Source organism: Schistocerca serialis, chromosome 1, assembly GCF_023864345.2.
Source record: "Schistocerca serialis cubense isolate TAMUIC-IGC-003099 chromosome 1, iqSchSeri2.2, whole genome shotgun sequence".
Classification (NCBI taxonomy): Eukaryota; Metazoa; Arthropoda; class Insecta; order Orthoptera; family Acrididae; genus Schistocerca; species Schistocerca serialis.
This window is the reverse complement of record NC_064638.1, coordinates 908,464,078-908,484,941: the sequence shown is the minus strand read 5'-3', so window position 1 is coordinate 908,484,941 and position 20,864 is coordinate 908,464,078. Positions and strand designations below refer to the sequence as shown.

Genomic DNA, 20,864 nt, shown 5'->3' with positions numbered 1-20,864 from the left:
GTTTGTGTGTAGGGTGGGTGATGGAGGAGGCATCGAAACGCTACCCTCTGAACTTACAGACAGTCTTGAAGAGCTGGCTTGGTTGGTTTCATCAGGTGAAACACACTCTCTCTCTGTGTAAGAGCTGGTGAAAATGGTACGTCGTCGTGTGCGTCGTCGTGTTGCGATGCTGTTCTTTTACTGTGATCTTCGTCTTCCGTGGCGCCATTATGTCAGTCAGGAAGGTCATTAGCTCGTACCGCGGCCAATTGGATTGGAAAGGCGGCATGCCACCTTCGTCTCCTGAACGTTCAGCACGAGTTTTTTTGAGTTCAGAGCGGAAAGTGTCACGTAGGTTCTTCCATTTATTCTTCAGTACCTCGCCTGAAAATTTAGACGTGAAAATATGCGTAAATAATTGAGTACACTGCATACTTAATACATTTTTTGTCCTTGGCACATTAACTGCAAATCCTACGGAGATCCTACACATCCTTCAATTACGCTCATTTCATTCTTTTTCAGATATTTGTCGGTGGGATGTCTTTCCATGCACTGTCACAGTCGTTTCGGATGGGTCTAACTACAGTCGCACAATGTGTGCATGAAACGTGCGCCACAATATGTGAAATTCTGAGCCCTGTGCACCTGCCTTCCCCTACTATACCACTGCTTCAAACCGCTGCAAAACACATGTATGCCAACTGGAATTTTCCGAATTGTGTGGGGGCCATTGATGGTAAGCATGTTCGGGTTAAATGTCCCCCTCATTCTGGGACAATGTATTACAATTACAAAAAATATTTTTCGCTTGCTTTAGTAGCTGTAGCCGATGCTAACTGCAGATTAATAGCAGTTAACATTGGAGGCTATGGCAAGCAATCAGGTGGTGGCACATTTAGAGCAAGTAAGTTGTACAATAATATTTTGAACGGAACTGAAAACTGGCCTCCACCGAAAGAACTACCAGGTACTTCAGTAAAAGCCCTATTAGTGTTGGTTGGAGATGAAGCCTTTCCACTACTGGAAAAGTTAATGCGCCCTTACCCTGGACTGTCACTGACTGAGGAAGAGAGGTTATTTAACAGGAGGCTGTCGAGGGCTAGAACGGTGGTGGAACGCACTTTCGGAATTATGGCCAGCAAGTGGCGTCTTCTCCGAAAGGAAATTGAAACTTCTGTAGAACATGCAGACATTATTATTCAGTGCATCTGTGTCTTGCACAATATAATAATCGATGAAGATGGGCCTGACATTTCCTTTCAATTGTCTATTGACCAGGACATAACAGAACACAATGCTTTAGCAGCATGCTTCCAAAATGACAGAGCAAACAGCAGTGCTTCAAGAAGAGCGAGGAATGTCAGAGAGGCCTTCAAAAACTATGTCAACAGTCATTAATGCAAATATATTTCATGTCGAAATTATCAAATACTGTAACTATTGTGAACGTCATTTCATTATCAAAATACTGTAATAGTATCTATACACAATTAAGATTAGAAAATAAACGAAGTTGTTTGTGTTGCTTATTTCTTGGAGTCTTGTAGCTATTTATTTTACTTTTTTGTACTTACTGTCTGTTCCACAATCTTCAGCTATTTCATTCCATGCTTGACTAACAAAATCCCTATTGTGGTAATATTTATTTTTCTGGTCCCACAACACGGGGCGTTCCCGCACATTGTTAATTAGTCTTTCGATGTTCATCGCAAACAAGCAATTACTCCAGACGCACATTGTTAATTAGTCTTTCGATGTTCATCGCAAACAAGCAATTACTCCAGACGCAAGCGCAAACAAGCAATCGCTCCAAACACTCGTGCGAAACGCAAACTCGGTTGCGACTACAGCGGAGTCATCGCATCGCACCGCATCACATCGCTCGCCCCAGCCTGCAGTCTAAATGGGCACCGCTCTGTTGCCACTGTTAAACCATCCCAGCCCATTGTCACGCGATTTCAGCGCTTCATCGCTCCGCTCGGCTCGGCATCGCATCGCATCGCGGGCAGTGTAAATTTAGCCTAAACGTTCACTTACTATCATTCTTCTGCAGTTCATTTGCCTCAAACCAAGTAGTGCACCTCTCCATTGCCACTGCTATGCTGTGTTGCACAATTTCAAGACTGGTATCACATGTGATGAGTGTTGTGTCATCAGCATATAGCACTGCATCACATGATACAACTGCAGGTAAATCATTTATATAATAATGAAAAGGAAAGGTCCAAGAACAGATGCTTTAGGTACACCCTTTACGACTGGGAGACAATCTGACATTTGATTATTTACCTTAAGTGGGGTAGAACGTCAAACGGGCGGACTTGGAGCAGGAGAGGCACCACAGGACATTTTAATTTCCACTGTCTATACTTTTACAAGTAAATTCATGAAACTTCGTCAGCATGATCAGGAAGGATTCAGGATTCACACTCGTAGCAGCGGAAATTCAAAAACATAACATAATAGTTTTTTTACATGTGAAATTTCATCGTTTTTTTCACTTACTATTGCCTGCATTTGTTGCTATAGGTACATTTTTCTTCATAAGTAAAAGAGACTGTTCAATGAATTTTGTACAGCATACAAACCATACTTACAGGTGTCTGAAACTCTAGAATCTATTTAATTTATGAAAAAATTAATGAGCTGTTACGTTTTAAACTTTATGTTTAGAAAAATCAAAATTTGTAGTTAATTATCCCAATTTTTACCACAGGTTTTAATAGATTTGGAAAATTCTAGATATTCATACGCCTGTAAGTATGGTTTGTATGCTGTGCAAAATTCGTCAAAGAATCTCTGTTGCTTGTGAAAGAAAAATGTACCTATAGCAACAAATGCAGCCAACAGTAAGTGAAAAAATGATGAAATTTCATATCTAATTTTTTTTTGTTTTTGCACTTCCGCTGCTATGAGTGTGAATCCTGAATCCTTCCTGGTCATGCTGACAAACTTTTATGAATTTATTTGTAAAAGTATAGACAGTAGAAAATAAAATGTCCTGTGGTGCCTTCCCTGCTCCAAGTCGGCCCGTTTGACGTCCTACCCCCCTTAACTAACTGTTTTCTTTTGTCCACGTATGAATGCATTAGGCATACAGCATTCTCTCTCACTCGATAGTGGTACAGTTTTTTATGAGAATATTGTGGGAGACCACATCAAAAGCTTTCCTGAGGGCCAACAATGTTGCACAGATAATATCCTTATTTTCAAAACAATTGTATATTTTTGCTACCATACTCTCATCTGCTTTGACTGTAGAAAGGCTAGATCTGAAACCATACTGTAAGGAGGTGAGTATATTATTATGTTCAAAATATTGACTCATCTGTTTATGCATGCAGTATTCTATTATTTTTGATATTATGGGTATAAGTGATATTGGTTGATAGTTATCTGGTGATGCTATATCTCCTTTCTTATGTACTGGTTTAACTACATATATTTTTAAACATTCTGGATAATTACCTTTATTTAAAATTTTGTTAATTATTTTAGACGGTGGTGTTACAATTTGATTTCTGATGTATTTAATAACAAACTTTGAGCGACCATAGTAATCCTCTGCTCTAGAATTACTGAGCTTGGCTATTGATTCATTGGCCATCTTCTCAGTTACACAAATTCAGTGAAAGCTGTTTGTCTGCTTACTGTTCATTTCTGGCAGAAGTGCCTCTGCCTTGCTCACGTTCTCCATTATGCTGTTATTTGATTGAGGACTGACAAAATATACGTTTCGAATATCAGGTAGAATTGGTGTCTGGTATACTTTATCATCACAGTTAGTTTCTGTTTTAATAATTTCCCATGCAGCTTTGCATTTATTTACTGAGTTCAGTATATATGTATCATTTGCTTTGCACTTAGCTGCCTTGATTTCAGACCTGTAAATCTTTTTCACTTTCATGTACATTTCATTGTCAGCATTATTGTGCTTGTACCTATCATGATAAAGTAGCATTATGATTCTTATTGTGCTTAGATGTGGGGTGTACCAGCTTTTTAGATTTTGTGGTTTGGTGTGACGATTTTGATTTGATATTTTTTGTAGTGTTTGGGACAACATGCTTCAAAGTTCTGCAGTCAACAGTTCTAGAAATTTGTTGGTAGATTCATTTGCACCTGCAGTGGTTATTATTTTATCCCATTTTATTAAATTCAATCTACTTACCAACTTGTTTAGTTTTGACTCGTTAATTGGTCTTATAATTTTTCTGCAGTCTGTGGAAGTTTCAGTTGCTTTACTGTTAAGAGTTTGTCTGAGCCATAGTCCCTCATGATCTGAAATGCCTAGCTTGATTGTGTTGAATTCTGTTTTGTATAGATGAAAATTACAAATTATGTTATCTAGACATGCTTCCTATCTTGTGGGTTTGCCATTTACGCAACTGAAGTTAAGGGATCTTAATGTATTTAGCAAGTGATCAACCTTTCTATACTTAAACCTAATGTCTATATTGATATCACCAAATATTAGTACTTTGTAGTTTTTGTATTTGAGTAGCAAGAGTATAAGCTCCTGTATTCGAGTAGCAAGAGTCTCAGCTTCTCCAGAGGCTCCACAAACATGTCTTCATTGTGTTTTGGGGGGCAGTATACTGAAGCTATTATAACTTCCTGGTTTGGCAACATTATGGCTGCAGATTCAAATTTTGCGTATATGCACAGTCCACTTACATCTATAGCTTCATAGATTAGGTTCACACTGTTTTTAACATATACAGATACACCACCATGTTTAATACTTGTTCTACAGTAGCTGGTTACCAAATCATAGCCAAACGGTACACTTCATTTTAGTTCCTCATTGCTAAGCCAGTGTTCATTTATTGAAATAACAGTGCAGTTTAAGTTTTCCAGCCAATACTGAAGTTCATTAAGTTTTGTTTTTAAAAAACTGCACATTAATATGTAAGAACATTACACTTGTACTTATCTTAGTGTGGTTTTTCTATAGCCCTTCAGCAAAAAATCATTGAGATGAGATGGGACTGCTGCTTTCCTCTTCCTCAGTATATGACCATTTGATGGATTTTCTAATGTTGACTGCTCCTTCAGATGGCATGGTGGTGAAGTTCTTGTCTTGTTAAGGGGATGAGTGGTTGAACAAAAAAATGCTGGATTTGCTTTCTGTTGCATGTAGGGCGGGCAACAGTTTCTGCTACATGTGTCGATGTTTCAGCCGTTGGCCCTGCCTCTAAGATTCTCCCGCTTTTGACGATGCTGCTTCTCCTGCTGCTGAGACTGGTCCCATATCGGTACATGGAATTTTGCTGTCCGCTCTCTCCCTGTTCGCAATGATTCCATTTATCATTTTGAACACCAAGTTTTTTCCTTCATAATTTAGATGCATTCCGTGTTTTGTATGCTGACATCTGTCCAATTTACCCATATCTAGGACGCTACATTTTCCAAACAAATAACACATTTTTTATTTTAACATTAGTTTTTCGTATTTCTTTATTGACACATAGACCATCGATTAAAATAGCAATCTAACGGTTTTGTTAAAGACACGGTAAAAAATGTAGTGGTATATAGCGGTCTTGAATAAGTTCTGTTAGCGCGAAATCTCATTTCACTGTTAGCAACACAACTGTTCTGTGCACTCGATCCTCTCTGCCTGCCCTAGGACAGCCGTGAAGTAATATTTAGCGTAAATGAAGTAATGTAATATCAATAATCGATTTTGAATTCTTTTTAAACTAGCTTTCTTTGCGCGCATGCCGGTGTTCCTATGAATTATTTACCTATAAACGGTAAATAATCTTTTAATGGGTTAAAGTACTCATCAATAAGAACAACTTTTACTGTGGAACCAACTTCAAAATCGTGAAAAATCAGCTTTTTCGTGCATTTTGGTCGAATATGTTAGTTTGTATGTAACTTTTACAGGGACTAGCTGATTTTAAGTTTGTCTCATAATAAAAGAAAAGTTTCATATAAATGAGCATTATTTTAAACCCTTGAATGATTATTGGCCTTTTTAAATAACCCTGTAATGTAGTTCCGAAGAGTTATTTTAGTTGTCAGTAAGATGTTGATTTGCTTATATATGATCCTTTAATTCGTGTACAAGTTGTAGTTTTTGTTTGCTCTTGTTACAAAACCGGAACCACTGTCAGTGGGAGTGGCTAGTACATCGACTACTCGCGCTGAAAATCCTTTTGATAAGTCTTATTTGGTAGGTAAAATACTCAGTGACGAGGAGAAGTATAAACATCTGGCGGATTCTTCAGAACAACCTCGTAATTATGAATATCCGCAGCAGACAGAGGGTGGACAAAAAAGAAAGCTCCGTTCTGATTGGCTAAGGAATACTCTCGGCTAGTCTGTAGCCAACAACAGAAGGGTGCATATTGTTTCTGGTCCAGATAGTGGGGGCAAGCATTCTGTGGCTCTAAATCTTCACTCGCTCGTCCACTTTGCAAATGTAAAAAAGGACTAGAAATCTTCAGAAACCATTCTGCTACAGATTACCACAAAATGGTAGTTTTGGAAAGCACACATTCAAAAAGTTCATACGAAAACCCTGAAAAAGCTGTAAATAATGTAATCGAAATTGAGAAACTGAAAATGATTAAATCAAACAGAGAGTGGCTTATTTCTATAGTAAAGACGATCATGTTATGTGGTCGAGAGAACATACCGTTAAGGGGCCACCGAGATAATGGTACACTGAGTGATGAAATCAGCCAAGGAAAATTTCGAGCACTTTTAAAATTTCGCATTGACTCAGGTGATTCGTCTCTCCAAAAACATTTAGAAGCAGCGGCAAAATTGCTACATATCTGAGCAAAACAACTCAGAATCAAATGGTTCAAATGGCTCTGAGCACTATGCGACTTAACTTCTGAGGTCATCAGTCGCCTAGAACTTAGAACTAATTAAACCTAACTAACCTAAGGACATCACACACATCCATGCCCGAGGCAGGATTCGAACCTGCGACCGTAGCGGTCACGCGGTTCCAGACTGAAGCGCCTTTAACCGCACGGCCACACCGGCCGGCCAACTCAGAATCAGCTGATTGCTTGTTGCCATTCTGTCATTATGAGAAAGGTCCTCGACAAAGTCAAAGAAGCAAAATATTACTCTGTCCTTGGCGACGAAACAACGGATGCAAATGATACGATACACGAAGACTTAATATGCTTCCTATCTGCAACTGACATAACTGGTGCTGTATTGAGCGATCAAATCGTTCAAGAATTAAATCAAGTCGGTCTACAAGTTAAGAATTTAAGAGATCAAGGTTATGACGGAGGTGCCAATATGTCTAGATAATTCAGTGGCCTGCAATCCCGAATAAAGCAGCTCCAGCTGTTAGTGACCTACATGCATTGTGCAGCACATAAACTAAACCTAGCTAACGTGAGGGCATGCAGCTTGGTATTCGCAATATGATGGGAGTTGTATGTCGCGTTACCAATTTTGGGCGCGAGTCAGCAAAAAGGTTGGAACTGATAAAGCGAGCTATCCTTGAAAAACACCCAGAGGCGAAAATAGTATTAGTGATACACACTGGCTTGCAAGGCATGATGCGCTCCTTCAATTCAAAGAGCTCTTTGAGTCTATCGTACAGTTCCTTGAAGAAATGGACAGAACTTCTCCATCATCGGAAAGTGCAAGTCTTCTGACATCTATTCAACGATATGACTTTGTCTAACTTTGACGGTAACCGCCGCTGTATTTGTTGAAATTACTGTTTCGCTTTCACGGCAACTTGAGGCTATTGCATTAGATCTCAGCCTTTGCTATGAGATGGTACACAGAATAATAAGTACACTAGAACGATACAGAGAAACGAAATATGAAGAAATTTTCCAAGAGGAGTCATATTGTAGAACCTTCGGACATGCTTGTGCAGGCACCCAGAATCGCCAAACGTTCTGCTCATCGCTCAAATATAGATGCACCTGATGCTAAGGAATACTACAGGTAAAATAAACCTTTAATACATACACAACGCTTTTTGCCTGATGTAGCATTTCTTTCTTTTCTGTTCTTTCGATTTCGAGAATAATGTCATCTCGTGTTTTGTTTCAGATTGAATTTATTCCTTTCTTTCATCAATTTTGTATTGGGACAGTTGAGGAGTCGCTTTTCGAGAGCAGAGCACGCTTCAGTTCTCGACCTGTTGTGTTCTAATAGTAATAAAGAACAGGAAAAATTAATTTCAAGTATATTACAATTGCATTATTAGAAATGTTCTGCTTGTACGAATTTCGGCTGTTCGGACTTCCTCTCTTACATTTCAATTGTAGATGCAGGTAGCCGACTCCAAGGACACCAGTGCATGTCAAAAAATGAAGAAAATTCTCCTTACTTGGTTCCACTACACTTCAATAAAAATTACATAATACTGGTGTTAAGTATTATTCATACACACTTACAATACAGAACACTCGTTATACTTAGTATCTTAAGCACTGCATCTTAATCGTCCTTCTACATACGAGAGAGTGAAAAACAAAATCGTGTACAAAGGAAAAATGAATTTCTTTGTTTCATTTGTCGGCGTCTTACCGCGTAATCATAATTAATGTCTTTGCCGACGCTTATGGTCGATCGCCTTTTCATTTTTCGTTTTCAGTAAATTTTAACTTTACGATATCATGAGGGTCTTTCACCATGTTCCTATACACTCTTCAGCTTTATACCAAGTGCCATCGTAAAAACAGAAAATCTGAACTCTTCAGTGGCAGCTACACATGTTTACTAAAGCGACTTGCCTCATCGTCTCTCGTTATCGGGAGAAATAACACTTTGGAAGGAGCTCTCTAGAGATAGGGAACATCCCTCTCAAACAACAGCAGAGGCACATCAAGATGCAAATGAACTTTTCCCTAACATAAAAATTCTTTTACAAATTCTCGCAACATTACCAGTATCTACTCGTAGTGTGGAGCGTAGCTTCTCTTCGCGTAAACTGATGAAAGTGACGGATGACAGGTTGAATGCTTTGCTGCCATATTGTTGTTGATGTGGTCTTCAGTCCAGAGACTTGTTTGATGAAGCTCTGCATGTTACTGTATCCTGTGCAAGCTTCTTCATCACCCAGTACCTACCGCAACCCACATCCTTCTGAATCTGCTTAGTGTATTCATCTCTTGGTCTCCTTCCCGCACCCGGGTTCCGGGATTCGATTCCCAGCGGGGTCAGGGATTTTCTCTGCCTCGTGATGAGTGGGTGTTGTGTGATGTCCTTAGGATAGTTAGGTTTAAGTAGTTCTAAGTTCTAGGGGACTGATGACCATAGACGTTAAGTCCCATAGTGCTCAGAGCCATTTGAACCATTTTTTTCTTGGTCTCCCTCTACAATTTTTACCCTCCTCGGTGCCTTCCAATACTAAATTGGTGATCCCTTGATGCCTCAGAACATGTCCTACCAACCGATCCCTTCTTCTAGTTAAGTTGTGCCACAAACTCCTCCCCAATTCTATTCAATGCCTCCTCATTAGTTATGTGATCTACCCATGTAATCTTCAGCATTCTTCTGTAGCACCACATTTCGAAAGCTTCATGGCTTCATGGCTACACTCCAGCAAAACTCCTTTACTACTTTAAGTGTCTCATTTCCTAATCTAATACCCTCGGCATCGCCCGATTTAATTCGACTACATTCCATTATCCATGTCTTGCTTTTGTTGATGTTCGTCTTATATCCTCCTTTCAAGACACTGTCCATTCCGTTCAACTGCTCTTCCAGGTCCTTTGCTGTCTCTGACCGGATTACAATGTCACTGGCGAACCTCAAAGTTTTTATTTCTTCTCCATGGATTTTAATTCCTACTCGGAATTTTTCTTTTGTTTCCTTTACTGCTTGCTCAATACACAGATTGAATAACATCGGGGATAGGCTACAACCCTGTCTCACTCCCTTCCCAACCACTGCTTCCCTTTCATGCCCCTCGACTCTTATAACTGCCATCTGGTTTCTGTACAAATTGTAAATAGCGTTTCGCTCCCTGTATTTTACCCCTGCCACCTTCAGAATTTGAAAGAGAGTATTCCAGTCAACATTGTCAAAAGCTTTCTCTAAGTCTACAAATGCTAGAAAAGTAGGTTTACCTTTCCTTAATCTATTTTCTATTCACCAATATATATCTGGCAGCTTACAATCTGTCGAAGTCATTAAAGAAATTGCAAAACGTTGTCCGAGGAGACTCGCTATGCGTTAAATGAGCAAAATAAAATTATTTGTGCTTGTTTATATATTAATGTTTACCTTGAGAAAACCTACGCCCAAAATAAAATCCTGGATCCGCCACTGGGCAAGGAGGTATATCTTATTTACTTAATTTACTTACCAGTCGTACAAATTAGGTGCATTTGTATGAGGTTCCTGCCATACGACACACGTACTGTCACTAATGCCGGGTATGACACACCAGGTGTGTTTTCCGGTGGAGGATCGGTTGACTCGTCGCCCAGTCACCAAACGTTTGCTGTTGCCATTCGAAAGCCACTTCCTTTCGGCTGCTAATAGAGTAGTTGTGCAGAACCAACAGTTGGAAACGACGTTACATCACGACACAGAAACAAATTAGAATAAAGGGAACAGTGAGGAGAAAAAAAAAAAAAAGTCGGCACGAGGGAGGCTTCAACACGGATCGTCCGCATTGTAGTCCAATATCGTAGCCACTTAATCACGACGCCGTATCTGTTACACACTGTTCTTATTTGCACTTTCCGTCCTTGGACTGTTCACTGTTTCTATTTTGCTTTTTTCACAGTCTAGTAGACCTCCTTCCTGTTTTCATGCTTGATCTGTGCTCAGTTTTTGACGGGCTTACCACTAAATCTGAGGTGTGTGCGATGGGAGTTTTCCTTGTGAGGATGAGCTTGTAATGTCTCGTAAGCTATCGAGTAATACAAGTATTTTTGTTGTTGATTTTTGGCTACAGTTACGTTAGGAATGATATGCTATTTTAACAGTCGTAGGTTCAATGTCATGATGGATAACATAAATTCGGAAGAAGCGTTGAATTCAAGAACTCGTAGAAATAACAGTGGTACAAATTTTGACAAACGGAATGCTTGCGAACACGATAACAAAGCCGTTGTCAAGAGTTAGGCATCGTCAACTATCACAAGAATTTTGACTCCGATAATGGATTCCAATGAAATTGTTGGAAAATACGAATTAGAATCCATATCTGTAAGAGAAAAGTAAATCTTGCCGCTGTTGCTACTGCTGTTTCTATCGACGGTTTTTGTGTATGTTCTGTGCTTTTTATTACGTAGTAGATTACATTTCATTCTTTCTGTGTAAAAATAAACATTTAGTGTCAATCCATAATCGTGTTGTATTGAGAGAAAAAAGCTGAATTTGCATTTATTGCCGTTATTATAACTTCGCAGCAACCGACTGGTGTAACATAGATGCAATTATTTGTTAAGAGTACTTTTCTATCCATACGTGAATTGATTGTTCCGATCTATATCAGTAGTATCATTTTACTAAGGTGTAGGTCATATCAAGAGCTTCTGACAAAATTGGCCACTGGCGCTAACAAAATTTAGATAATGTAACTTCAAAGGATGTCTGGAAATCCAAAAATATGATGTATTATCTTGATAGTAAGTGTTCTCTGTTGCGTGCATCGGGCTTGATTAAGCAGCAGTGACCTGACAGTAGCTCCCCTTTCCTCCGCTATGTGCCGCCACAAGTAAACTAGTGTAATATCGTGACAAAAATTGAATTTACAAGCACAATAGGTAACAGAAGACACAATATTTAACAAATTGTGTCTCAAACTATTGAAGGTTTAAGTGATCAGCATTTGACAGTTAAAATCACACTTAAAGGAAAGGTATACAACTTGTACCCAATAGATCCGCGTAACAGCTTGTCAATAAAATGTGGCTAGCAAGGAACTTGGGGCGTCATTGGGCGACACCCAATGCGGAATCCTGGCAAGGGTCGCCATATGTAACAATTTTTGGAGGGTGTGTAAGCATGCCCTATAATATTAATTCCAAATTTGTATATCTGTAAAACGAATAGTTAAATGTGTGCATCCTCATTGCGTGGTACGTCAACTATGGGTATTTACTATTTCGTGAAGTAAAGGAAGCAAAGTGGAAAGTTCATAAGACAGCGTCGTAAACGCATTGCACGCTCGTCGAGTTTCGCGTTCCAATCGTGCTGGAAGTTTCCGGACGGTACGTGCACTATTGGGAGCGTAATACGAAAAGAGTGGGGCTCGTTGTGTGTGTTGTAGTTGTTGCATTTATACTGTAGTGAAGAAATGGAAACATAGATTACGTGCAAGTGAGTAACTCGCATGGAGAGTCGTCGTTCTGGATTTAACCTATTACTTGAGACTGTTTTGATTCGTCATTTTTCTTTTATATCAAATATTTAGCACAAAATGTGTACGTACTTTAGGTGTACACCCAAATAATAAATGCAGTATTTCCTTAACACTTTCCATGAACCCTAATATAGAACCGTAGAAAGAGGCTAAATACTGTCATTGGTTACGAAAAACAGCATTTGTTGTCGAATACACAGCACGTATTAGGAAAAAAATACAATATACTTTTAAGATGAGTGTCATGGTAAGGTCATTCATCTTTGCTTACAGGGAACCATGGTTCCTTTGTAGTTATAATGAAATACGGGTTTGCTAAGAGCTGTTACTTATGTTTTGTGGTTTTATATCTGATAGGAAGTTGCGCAATTCCTTTTGCAGTTTTCTCAATGAACTACTAAACTACTTTTCTGAAGGAGCAGCCTTTATTATAAATTTAAGGGATGGATGTTTGGCTACTACACGCAGGACAGCTTCTTTTTATATTGTATATTAATAATGGTTTCTGTGATCATGCGGATAGATTTTAATCATGCAAAACGGCTTCCAAACATTATGAAAGAAACCCACTGTAAAATTCTTCAAGAAACTTTGTTCTTCCCAAGCTCATTCTATCACAGTCAAATTGGTAAGAATACTTGCCCGTTATAACTGAGTAATTACATGCAGTGTTGTCACACAAAAACTATAAATAGGTTTTTGAAGAATGGCTAAATATCTTGACAGCACATGCTACAAGGCAGTTTTCTATTGAGTGCACAGATCTCTCTCAGCAGGAGAGTCAAGAGTAAACGACACGAACTGCATTACGAAGACTTTTAACCATTCTTACTGCAAGACTCCTGCAAATTTTATTTCTCCACTCTGCATTCTGCATTACGAAGACTTTTAACCATTCTTACTGCAAGACTCCTGCAAATTTTATTTCTCCACTCTGCATTACGAAGACTTTTAACCATTCTTACTGCAAGACTCCTGCAAATTTTATTTCTCCACTCTGCATTGTAATGGCACATCCACAATTTTTACCACATAATGCTAAGTCACTTTAGATTTGATTCAAAAGTTCAAAAAGGAGAGATAAGTATGTGATTGCCCAAGAACCCTTAATCTGTAGGGTATTTATTGTCCTACAGAGTGTTGATTACCAACAGTCAGTTATCTGCAGGTAAACACTTGTTTTTCTTATTTCAGATGTATATAATACTGTTGTTAATTATGCAGTATCCTGTGTCTGGCAAGATGACCAAATGTAAAAGAATACAGACCTGAGTTATGTTACAGTAACATTGATTAATCTTCAAATTATATGTAATGAACTTTCTTGAGCTGCAGACAAGTGTCTTATATATGACCAAGCAGTATAAATACATTTTGAAGCATCAGAGCTGATGAAGATAACACTCAAGGGTCATTCATTTTCATGGAATTTGTGTGCCATTACTTTAATATTGCCATTCCCGTCAAAAGATTAGTAATACAAAGCACAGGAAGGACTGTATACAAAGCAATTAGCTCCTGTGTAAGAAAAACAAGGCTAAATGTGGAAAACAACCCTTTGAACCTAGATACCGTATTCAGGCCATTGTTTTGGCCTCAACAACAGTGGCCACCCCCACCCCCTCTGCCCACTTCCATGTCGCCTGCCTCCATGTCTCACTTCCTTCTCAATTACAGCATGCCTTTACACATAACTGTATTTCATTTATGTCCAAATTTTGCATATAATTTTGGTCATCTTATTTTATTCTTGATACCTTAAGAATTTCAGTGTATAGTCCAATCGAGATTGTCAATAGCTTGCTCTATTTCCACTAATTGCACAAATGTATGTTTTCCTTTCTTTAATCTATCTTGTAAGATAAGTCATAGGGTCAGTACAACCTCAGGTGTTCTTAATTTTCTCCAGATCCCAGAGTGACCTTTCCTGAGGTCTGCGGCCTCTTCCAGTTTTTCTACTCTTCTGAAGTTAATTTGTGTCAGCACTTTGCATCCATGGCTTGCCAAATTGATAATTTTGTAATACTCACAACTTTCAGGACCAGTCTTTTTTTGGATTGGGTATCGTTACTTCTTCCCGAATTATGAGGGTATTTCACTATCTCATAGTCTTGCATACGAGACGGAATATTTTGTCTTGGATGGCTGTCTGAATGAGCTGGTGACTCATTTTACATTTCCATGGTGACTCATTTTACATTTTCAAATCAGTGTTTTATTGTGTTGGCTTTATGAATGTGTAAACCTATATTTTCTTTTGTAAGTCATCATTTACATATAGTGTTATTCGAACAAAGATCTGGAATTAATATTTAAGCAGGGAAGAACATTACAATTAAAGAACAAGAATGTGCATTTTAGGTCAAAAGTGTTCTCAAACTATCAGAAATGTGGATATAGTTTTTATCACAGAAAATGCATATTGAAATAATCACGTGACTTATTGTTGCATTACTCATGTTACTTGCAACTTATTGCTGGAAAAACTTTTTCCTGCAGGCAGAGAAATGAAAATATGACATTGTTGTTGTACCAGGTTTTGTTGATGTCGTCGTCTTCAGTCCTGAGACTGGTTTGATGCAGCTCTCCATGCTACTCTATCCTGTGCAAGCTTCTTCATCTCCCAGTACCTACTGCAGCCTACATCCTTCTGAATCTGCTTAGTGTATTCATCTCTTGGTCTCCCTCCACGGTGCCCTCCAATACTAAATTGGTGATCCCTTGATGCCTCAGAATATGCCCTATCAACCGATCCCTTCTTCTAGTCAAGTTGTGCCGCAAACTCCTCCCCAATTCTGTTCAATACCTCCTCATTAGTTATGTGATCTACCCATCTAATCTTCAGCATTCTTCTGTAGCAACACATTTCGAAAGCTTCTAGTCTCTTCTTGTCTAAACTATTTATCATCCACGTTTCACTTCCATACATGGCTACACTCCATATACTTTCAGAAATGACTTCCTGACACTTAAATCTATACTCGATGTTAACAAATTTTTCTTCTTCAGAAACGCTTTCCTTGCCATTGCCAGTCTACATTTTATATCCTCTCTACTTCGACCATCATCAGTTATTTTGCTCCCCAAATAGCAAAACTCCTTTACTACTTTAAGTGTCTCATTTCCTAATCTAATTCCCTCAGCATCACCCGACTTAATTTGATTACATTCCATTATCCTCGTTTTTCTTTTGTTGATGTTCATCTTATACCCTCCTTTCAAGGCACTGTCCATTCCATTCAACTGCTCTTCCAAGTCCTTTGCTGTCTCTGACAGAATTACAATGTCATCGGCGAACCTCAAAGTTTTTATTTCTTCTCCATGGATTTTAACACCTACTCCAAACTTTTCTTTTGTTTCCTTTATTGCTTGTTCAATATACAGATTGAATAACATCGGGGATAGGCTACAACCCTGTCTCACTCCCTTCCCAACCATTGCTTCCCTTTCATATCCCTTGACTCTTATAACTGCCATCTGCTTTCTGTACAGATTGTAAATAGCCTTTCGCTTCCTGTATTTTACCCCTGCCACCTTCAGAATTTGAAAGAAAGTACTCCAGTCAACATTGTCAAACACTTTCTCTAAGTCTACAAATGCTAGAAATGTAGGTTTGCCTTTCCTTAATCTTTCTTCTAAGATAAGTCGTAGGGTCAGTATCGCCTCACATGTTCCAATATTTCTACGGAATCCAAACTGATCTTCCCTGAGGTCGGCTTCTATCAGTTTTTCCATTCGTCTGTAAAGAATTCGCGTTAGTATTTTGCAGCTGTGACTTATTAAACTGATAGTTAGGTAATTTTCACATCTGTCAGCACCTGTTTTTTTTGGGATTGGAATTATTATATTCTTCTTGAAGTCTGAGGGTATTTCGCCTGTCTCATACATCTTGCTCACCAGATGTTAGAGTTTTGTCAGGACTGGCTCTCCCAAGGCTGACAGTAGTTCTAATGGAATGTTGTCTACTCCTGGGGCCTTGTTTCGACTCATGTCTTTCAGTGCTCTGTCAAACTCTTCACGCAGTGTCATATCTCCCATTTCGTCTTCATCTACATCCTCTTCCATTTCCATAATATTGTCCTCAAGTACATCGCCCTTGTATAGACCCTCTATATACTCCTTCCACCTTTCTGTTTTCCCTTGTCTGCTTAGAACTGGGTTTCCATCAAAGCTCTTGATATTCATGCAAGTGGTTCTCCTTTCTCCAAAGGTCTCTTTAATTTTCCTGTACGCGGTATCGATCTTACCCCTAGTGAGATAAGCCTCTACATCCTTACATATGTCCTCTAGCCATCCCTGCTTAGCCATTTTGCACTTCCTGTCCATATCACTTTTGAGACGTTTGTATTCCTTTTTGGCTGCTTCATTTACTACATTTTTATATTTTCTCCTTTCATCAATTAAATTCAATATTTCTTCTGTTACCCAAGGATTTCTACTAGCCCTTGTATTTTTACCTATTTGATCCTCTGCTGCCTTCACTATTTCATCCCTCAAAGTTACCCATTCTTCTTCTACTGTATTTCTTTCCTCCATTCCTGTCAATTGTTCCCTTATGCTCTTCCTGAAACTCTGAACAATGTCTGGTTCTTTCACTTTATCCAGGTCCCATCTCCTTAAATTCCCACCTTTTTGCAGTTTCTTCAGTTTTAATCTACAGTTCATAACCAATAGATTGTGGTCAGAGTCCACACCTTCCCCTGGAAATGTCTTACTATTTAAAACCTGGTTCGTAAATCTCTGTCTTACCATTATATAATCTATCTGAAACCTGTCAGTATCTCCAGGGTTCTTCCATGTATACAACAGTCTTTCATCATTCTTAAACTAAGTGTTAGCTTTGATTAAGTTATGCTCTGCGCAAAATTCTACCAGGTGGCTTCCTCTTTCATTTCTTAGCCCCAATCCATATTCACCTACTATGTTTCCTTCTCTCCCTTTTCCTACGCTTGAATTCCAGTCACCCATGACTATTAAGTTTTCGTCTTCCTTCACTACCTGAATAATTTCTTTTAGCTCATCATACATTTCATCAATTTTTTCGTCATCTGCAGAGCTAGTTGGCATATAAACTTGTACTACTGTAGTTGGCGTTGGCTTCGTGTCTCTCTTGGCCACAATAATGCGTTCACTATGCTGTTTGTAGTAGCTTACCCGTACTCCTATTTTTTTTTATTCATTATCAAACCTACTCCTGCATTACCGCTATCTGATTTTGTATTTATAACCCTGTATTCACCTGACCAAAAGTCTTGTTCCTCCTGCCACCGAACTTCACTAATTCCCACTATATCTAACTTTAACCTATCCATTTAACCTATCCATTTCCCTTTTTAAATATGACATTATTCACCAAATAAAATAAACTTGTCATTAACATTTCAGTTTTTAAACACTGTGAAAAATTATAAGAACATGACACATGGGAAAATAAACTGTAAACTCAATGAAAAGCCAGAGAACTTAAAATATCCTGTTGCACTGCGACATCAGGTGGAGTAATTTTCTTTACAATTTTGTCCTGTGTGCACATAATTTCATCGCATTTTGCAGGCCATTTCCAATAGTGACTAGCACGCTCCATTTAACTGATTAGGTAAGAATTTCCAAAACTTGCATGTACCTCTCCAGTGTAGAATTTACCTTCATATTATACTTTGTACCACTCTCAAATTTTCACACTGTCTGTAGTTTCTTCAGCATGATGATCTGCATCAGGGAAATTCTTTGGAAACAGCAGAATTGTTTGTAGTACTACTTTCTTGTAGGGAAAGCTGTGAATGCTTTTTATATTTGGTACTCATGATGTTGAAGAAAATATTTGAGCCAAATTAAGTTTCACATTGATTCCTTGAATTTCATCAGTGGACACATGAAAACCTGCATAGTTGTGGTACTTTCCATCTGCCTGAGCAAAAGCTTATGCGTCAGCTACTATCAATTTTCACTTTTTTAATGTACTCCACACTTGCCATTTCGCAACTGCACCAATTCTATATATGGCTCCTTTACTGTAGGGTGTAGATTTCCACGTTGTGGAAAGATTGAAGTTGAGGTGTAATGGCATCAATATATTTGTTTTCAAATTGTGAGCCAGGTCCATCTGACCAGGTTGAAACGACCTTTACATTTTCAGGAGTACTTGACAGTACCTTGTGAATGTATGCACTCACAGTATCTTTGGAATGGGTTAAGCTGTCTGAAACAACAATTGTGGGATTAGAACCTGAATGAAGCAGTAAAAATACTAAATTGTGCTTGTGTTCAATATGCACTTGGCACCTCATATTGATAAACAGAAGTATAATTTTCAGCAAAATCAATATGCAGCATTGCAAACTCCTTAGAATCTTGGCTCAGAACCATTTCCTCTTTCTGATAATGAGATTCAGACTTAGCTCTCTTTGTATAGCAGTTAAGAAGTGAAGGAATTATGGAAATTATGTATTTCACTATATCAGCTATAGAGCCTATTTCTTTGGCTTTAATAATTTTAGAGTAGTTTTCTTCCATCTTCCAAACATACCATGATAAATTCACAATTTACAGTTCATAAATTTTATGGTTTTTGTTGAAACCTCTACCATTTTGACATTCATTTTGCCAACAAAGCTTACTGGGTTGCTGGTGTATGATGTTTGTTGCAAATGTGTTGCTGTAGGCTGGAATATTATCATGTTTCTTGTGAAGGCTGCAGAAATTTTCAAGACATTTACAAAACCATGTCTTATGAGGTAGTTTGCTGCTTAATTGAACATGTGGTGGCCATACTTGTGCAAACTTAGATTTCCCAACTTGAACTTCAGAGTGTTCCTGTTTGAATGCATCATATGACCAGGTGACAATTATGAACTGTCTTTTACTCATTATTTTCGCTAATCACTATTGTGTGCTCCCTGCCCAGTGACTGGTGACAGACATTGCCGCAACAGTAGAAACAAGTTACCAAGTCCCTAGTTTCAGAACTGAGGCCTCTATTTTGTAGGCTACTACCATGACTATGTCTTTCAGACTTTCTATCTGATAAATTTCCACAAAATTCCAGAATGAGATTTTCACTCTGCAGCAGAGTGTGCACTAATATGAAGCTTCCTGGCAGATTAAAACTGTGTGCAGGACCAAGACTCAAACTCGGGACCTTTGCCTTTCGCGGGCAAGTGCTCTAACAGCTGAGCTACCCAAGCACGACTCACAGCCCATCCTCACAGCTTCAATTCTGCCAGTGTCTTGTCTCCTATCTTCCCAACTTCACAGATGCTCTCTGCGAACCTTGCACAAGTAGCACTCCTGGAAGAAAGGATATTGTGGAGACATGCCTTAGCCACAGCCTGGTGAATATTTCCAGTTAGAGCACTTTCCTGTAAAAGGCAAAGGTCCCGAGTTCGAGCCTTGGTCCTGCACACAGTTTTAATTTGCCAGGAAGCTTCATATCAGTGCTCACCCCACTGCAGAGTGAAAATTTCATTCTGGAAACATCCCCCAGGCTATGGCTAAGCCATGTCTCCGCAATATCCTTTCTTCCAGGAGTGCTAGTTCTGCAAGGTTCGCAGAAGAGCTTCTGTGAAGTTTGGAAGGTAGGAGATGAGGTACTGGCAGAATTGAAGCTGTGAGGATGGGTCATGAGTTGTGCTTGGGTACCTCAGATGTTAGAATACTCGCCCACGAAAGGCAAAGGTCTAAAGTTTGAGTCTCAGTCCAGCACACAGTTTTAATCTACCAGGAAGTTTCCACACATTTCACTGAACACCTTACAAACCATAAGACTTTACATCATGGTGAAAATGCCAAGAAATGATTTGCTCGAGCCATGGCTTTATGTAGAGTGCCATGTGACTTGTACGGTGACAAAACAGTTTTACTAGGTTGCTGATCTTGCAACTTATGTTGCACTACCCCTAGTTTTAGTTCTTCTTTCTTCTAATAACAGTCATTGCTTATGTGGACTCAATTGTAGAAACTTCTGTTTCTGCTTCTGATGACATTTTCTAACTTCTTCTAGATGCTGCTTCTTAAATTCTTCATATTTTCCTTCACTCTTTAACTTTCCCTACCTCCTTTTCTGTGTTTCTGCTGCTGTTAAGGGCATCCTACTCTTTTGACATTAAAAAAATATAAATGTGACGCAGATTATGTGACTCACGTTACACATTTAATTTTTTTAAAGTATTGTTTGAAATTGGGAAATTTTTAATTGTGATACTTGTTACCCATTCACACAAAGAAGTAAATTATTGAACCAGATAAATTTAGCTTTTACATTCTTCTTAATATACACATCAAAAAACGTTTTGAGTCACCTCGGTTCCGAGAGTTCTGGAACCTGTACAAAAAATTGGAATAGAGATCAACGTAAACATTATTTCCGCTCATGAAAACCACACATTGCATGTTGTACCACCATACAGCGAGATCTTCAGAGGCAGTGGTCCAGATTGCTGTACACACCTGTACCTCTAATACCCAGTAGCACATCCTCTTGCATTGATGCATGCCTGTACTCGTTGTGGCATAGTATCCACAAGTTCATCAAGGCACTGTTGGTCCAGATTGTCCCACTCCT

At 38.8% G+C, this 20,864-nt stretch overlaps 1 protein-coding gene across 1 annotated transcript; it reads left to right on the top strand.

Moving 5' to 3' along the window:
* Positions 1–759: 759 nt before the first annotated feature.
* On the top strand, positions 760–1,380 carry LOC126445894 (uncharacterized). The gene has a single exon (XM_050090977.1). The coding sequence runs from the start codon at positions 760–762 to the stop codon at positions 1,378–1,380; it is 621 nt and encodes a 206-aa protein (XP_049946934.1).
* The last annotated feature ends 19,484 nt before the right edge of the window (positions 1,381–20,864 follow it).

Coding starts and splice junctions, on each gene's coding strand:
- LOC126445894 (XM_050090977.1), top strand. CDS start 760: ATGTATTACAATTACAAAAAATATTTTTCGCTTGCTTTAGTAGCTGTA.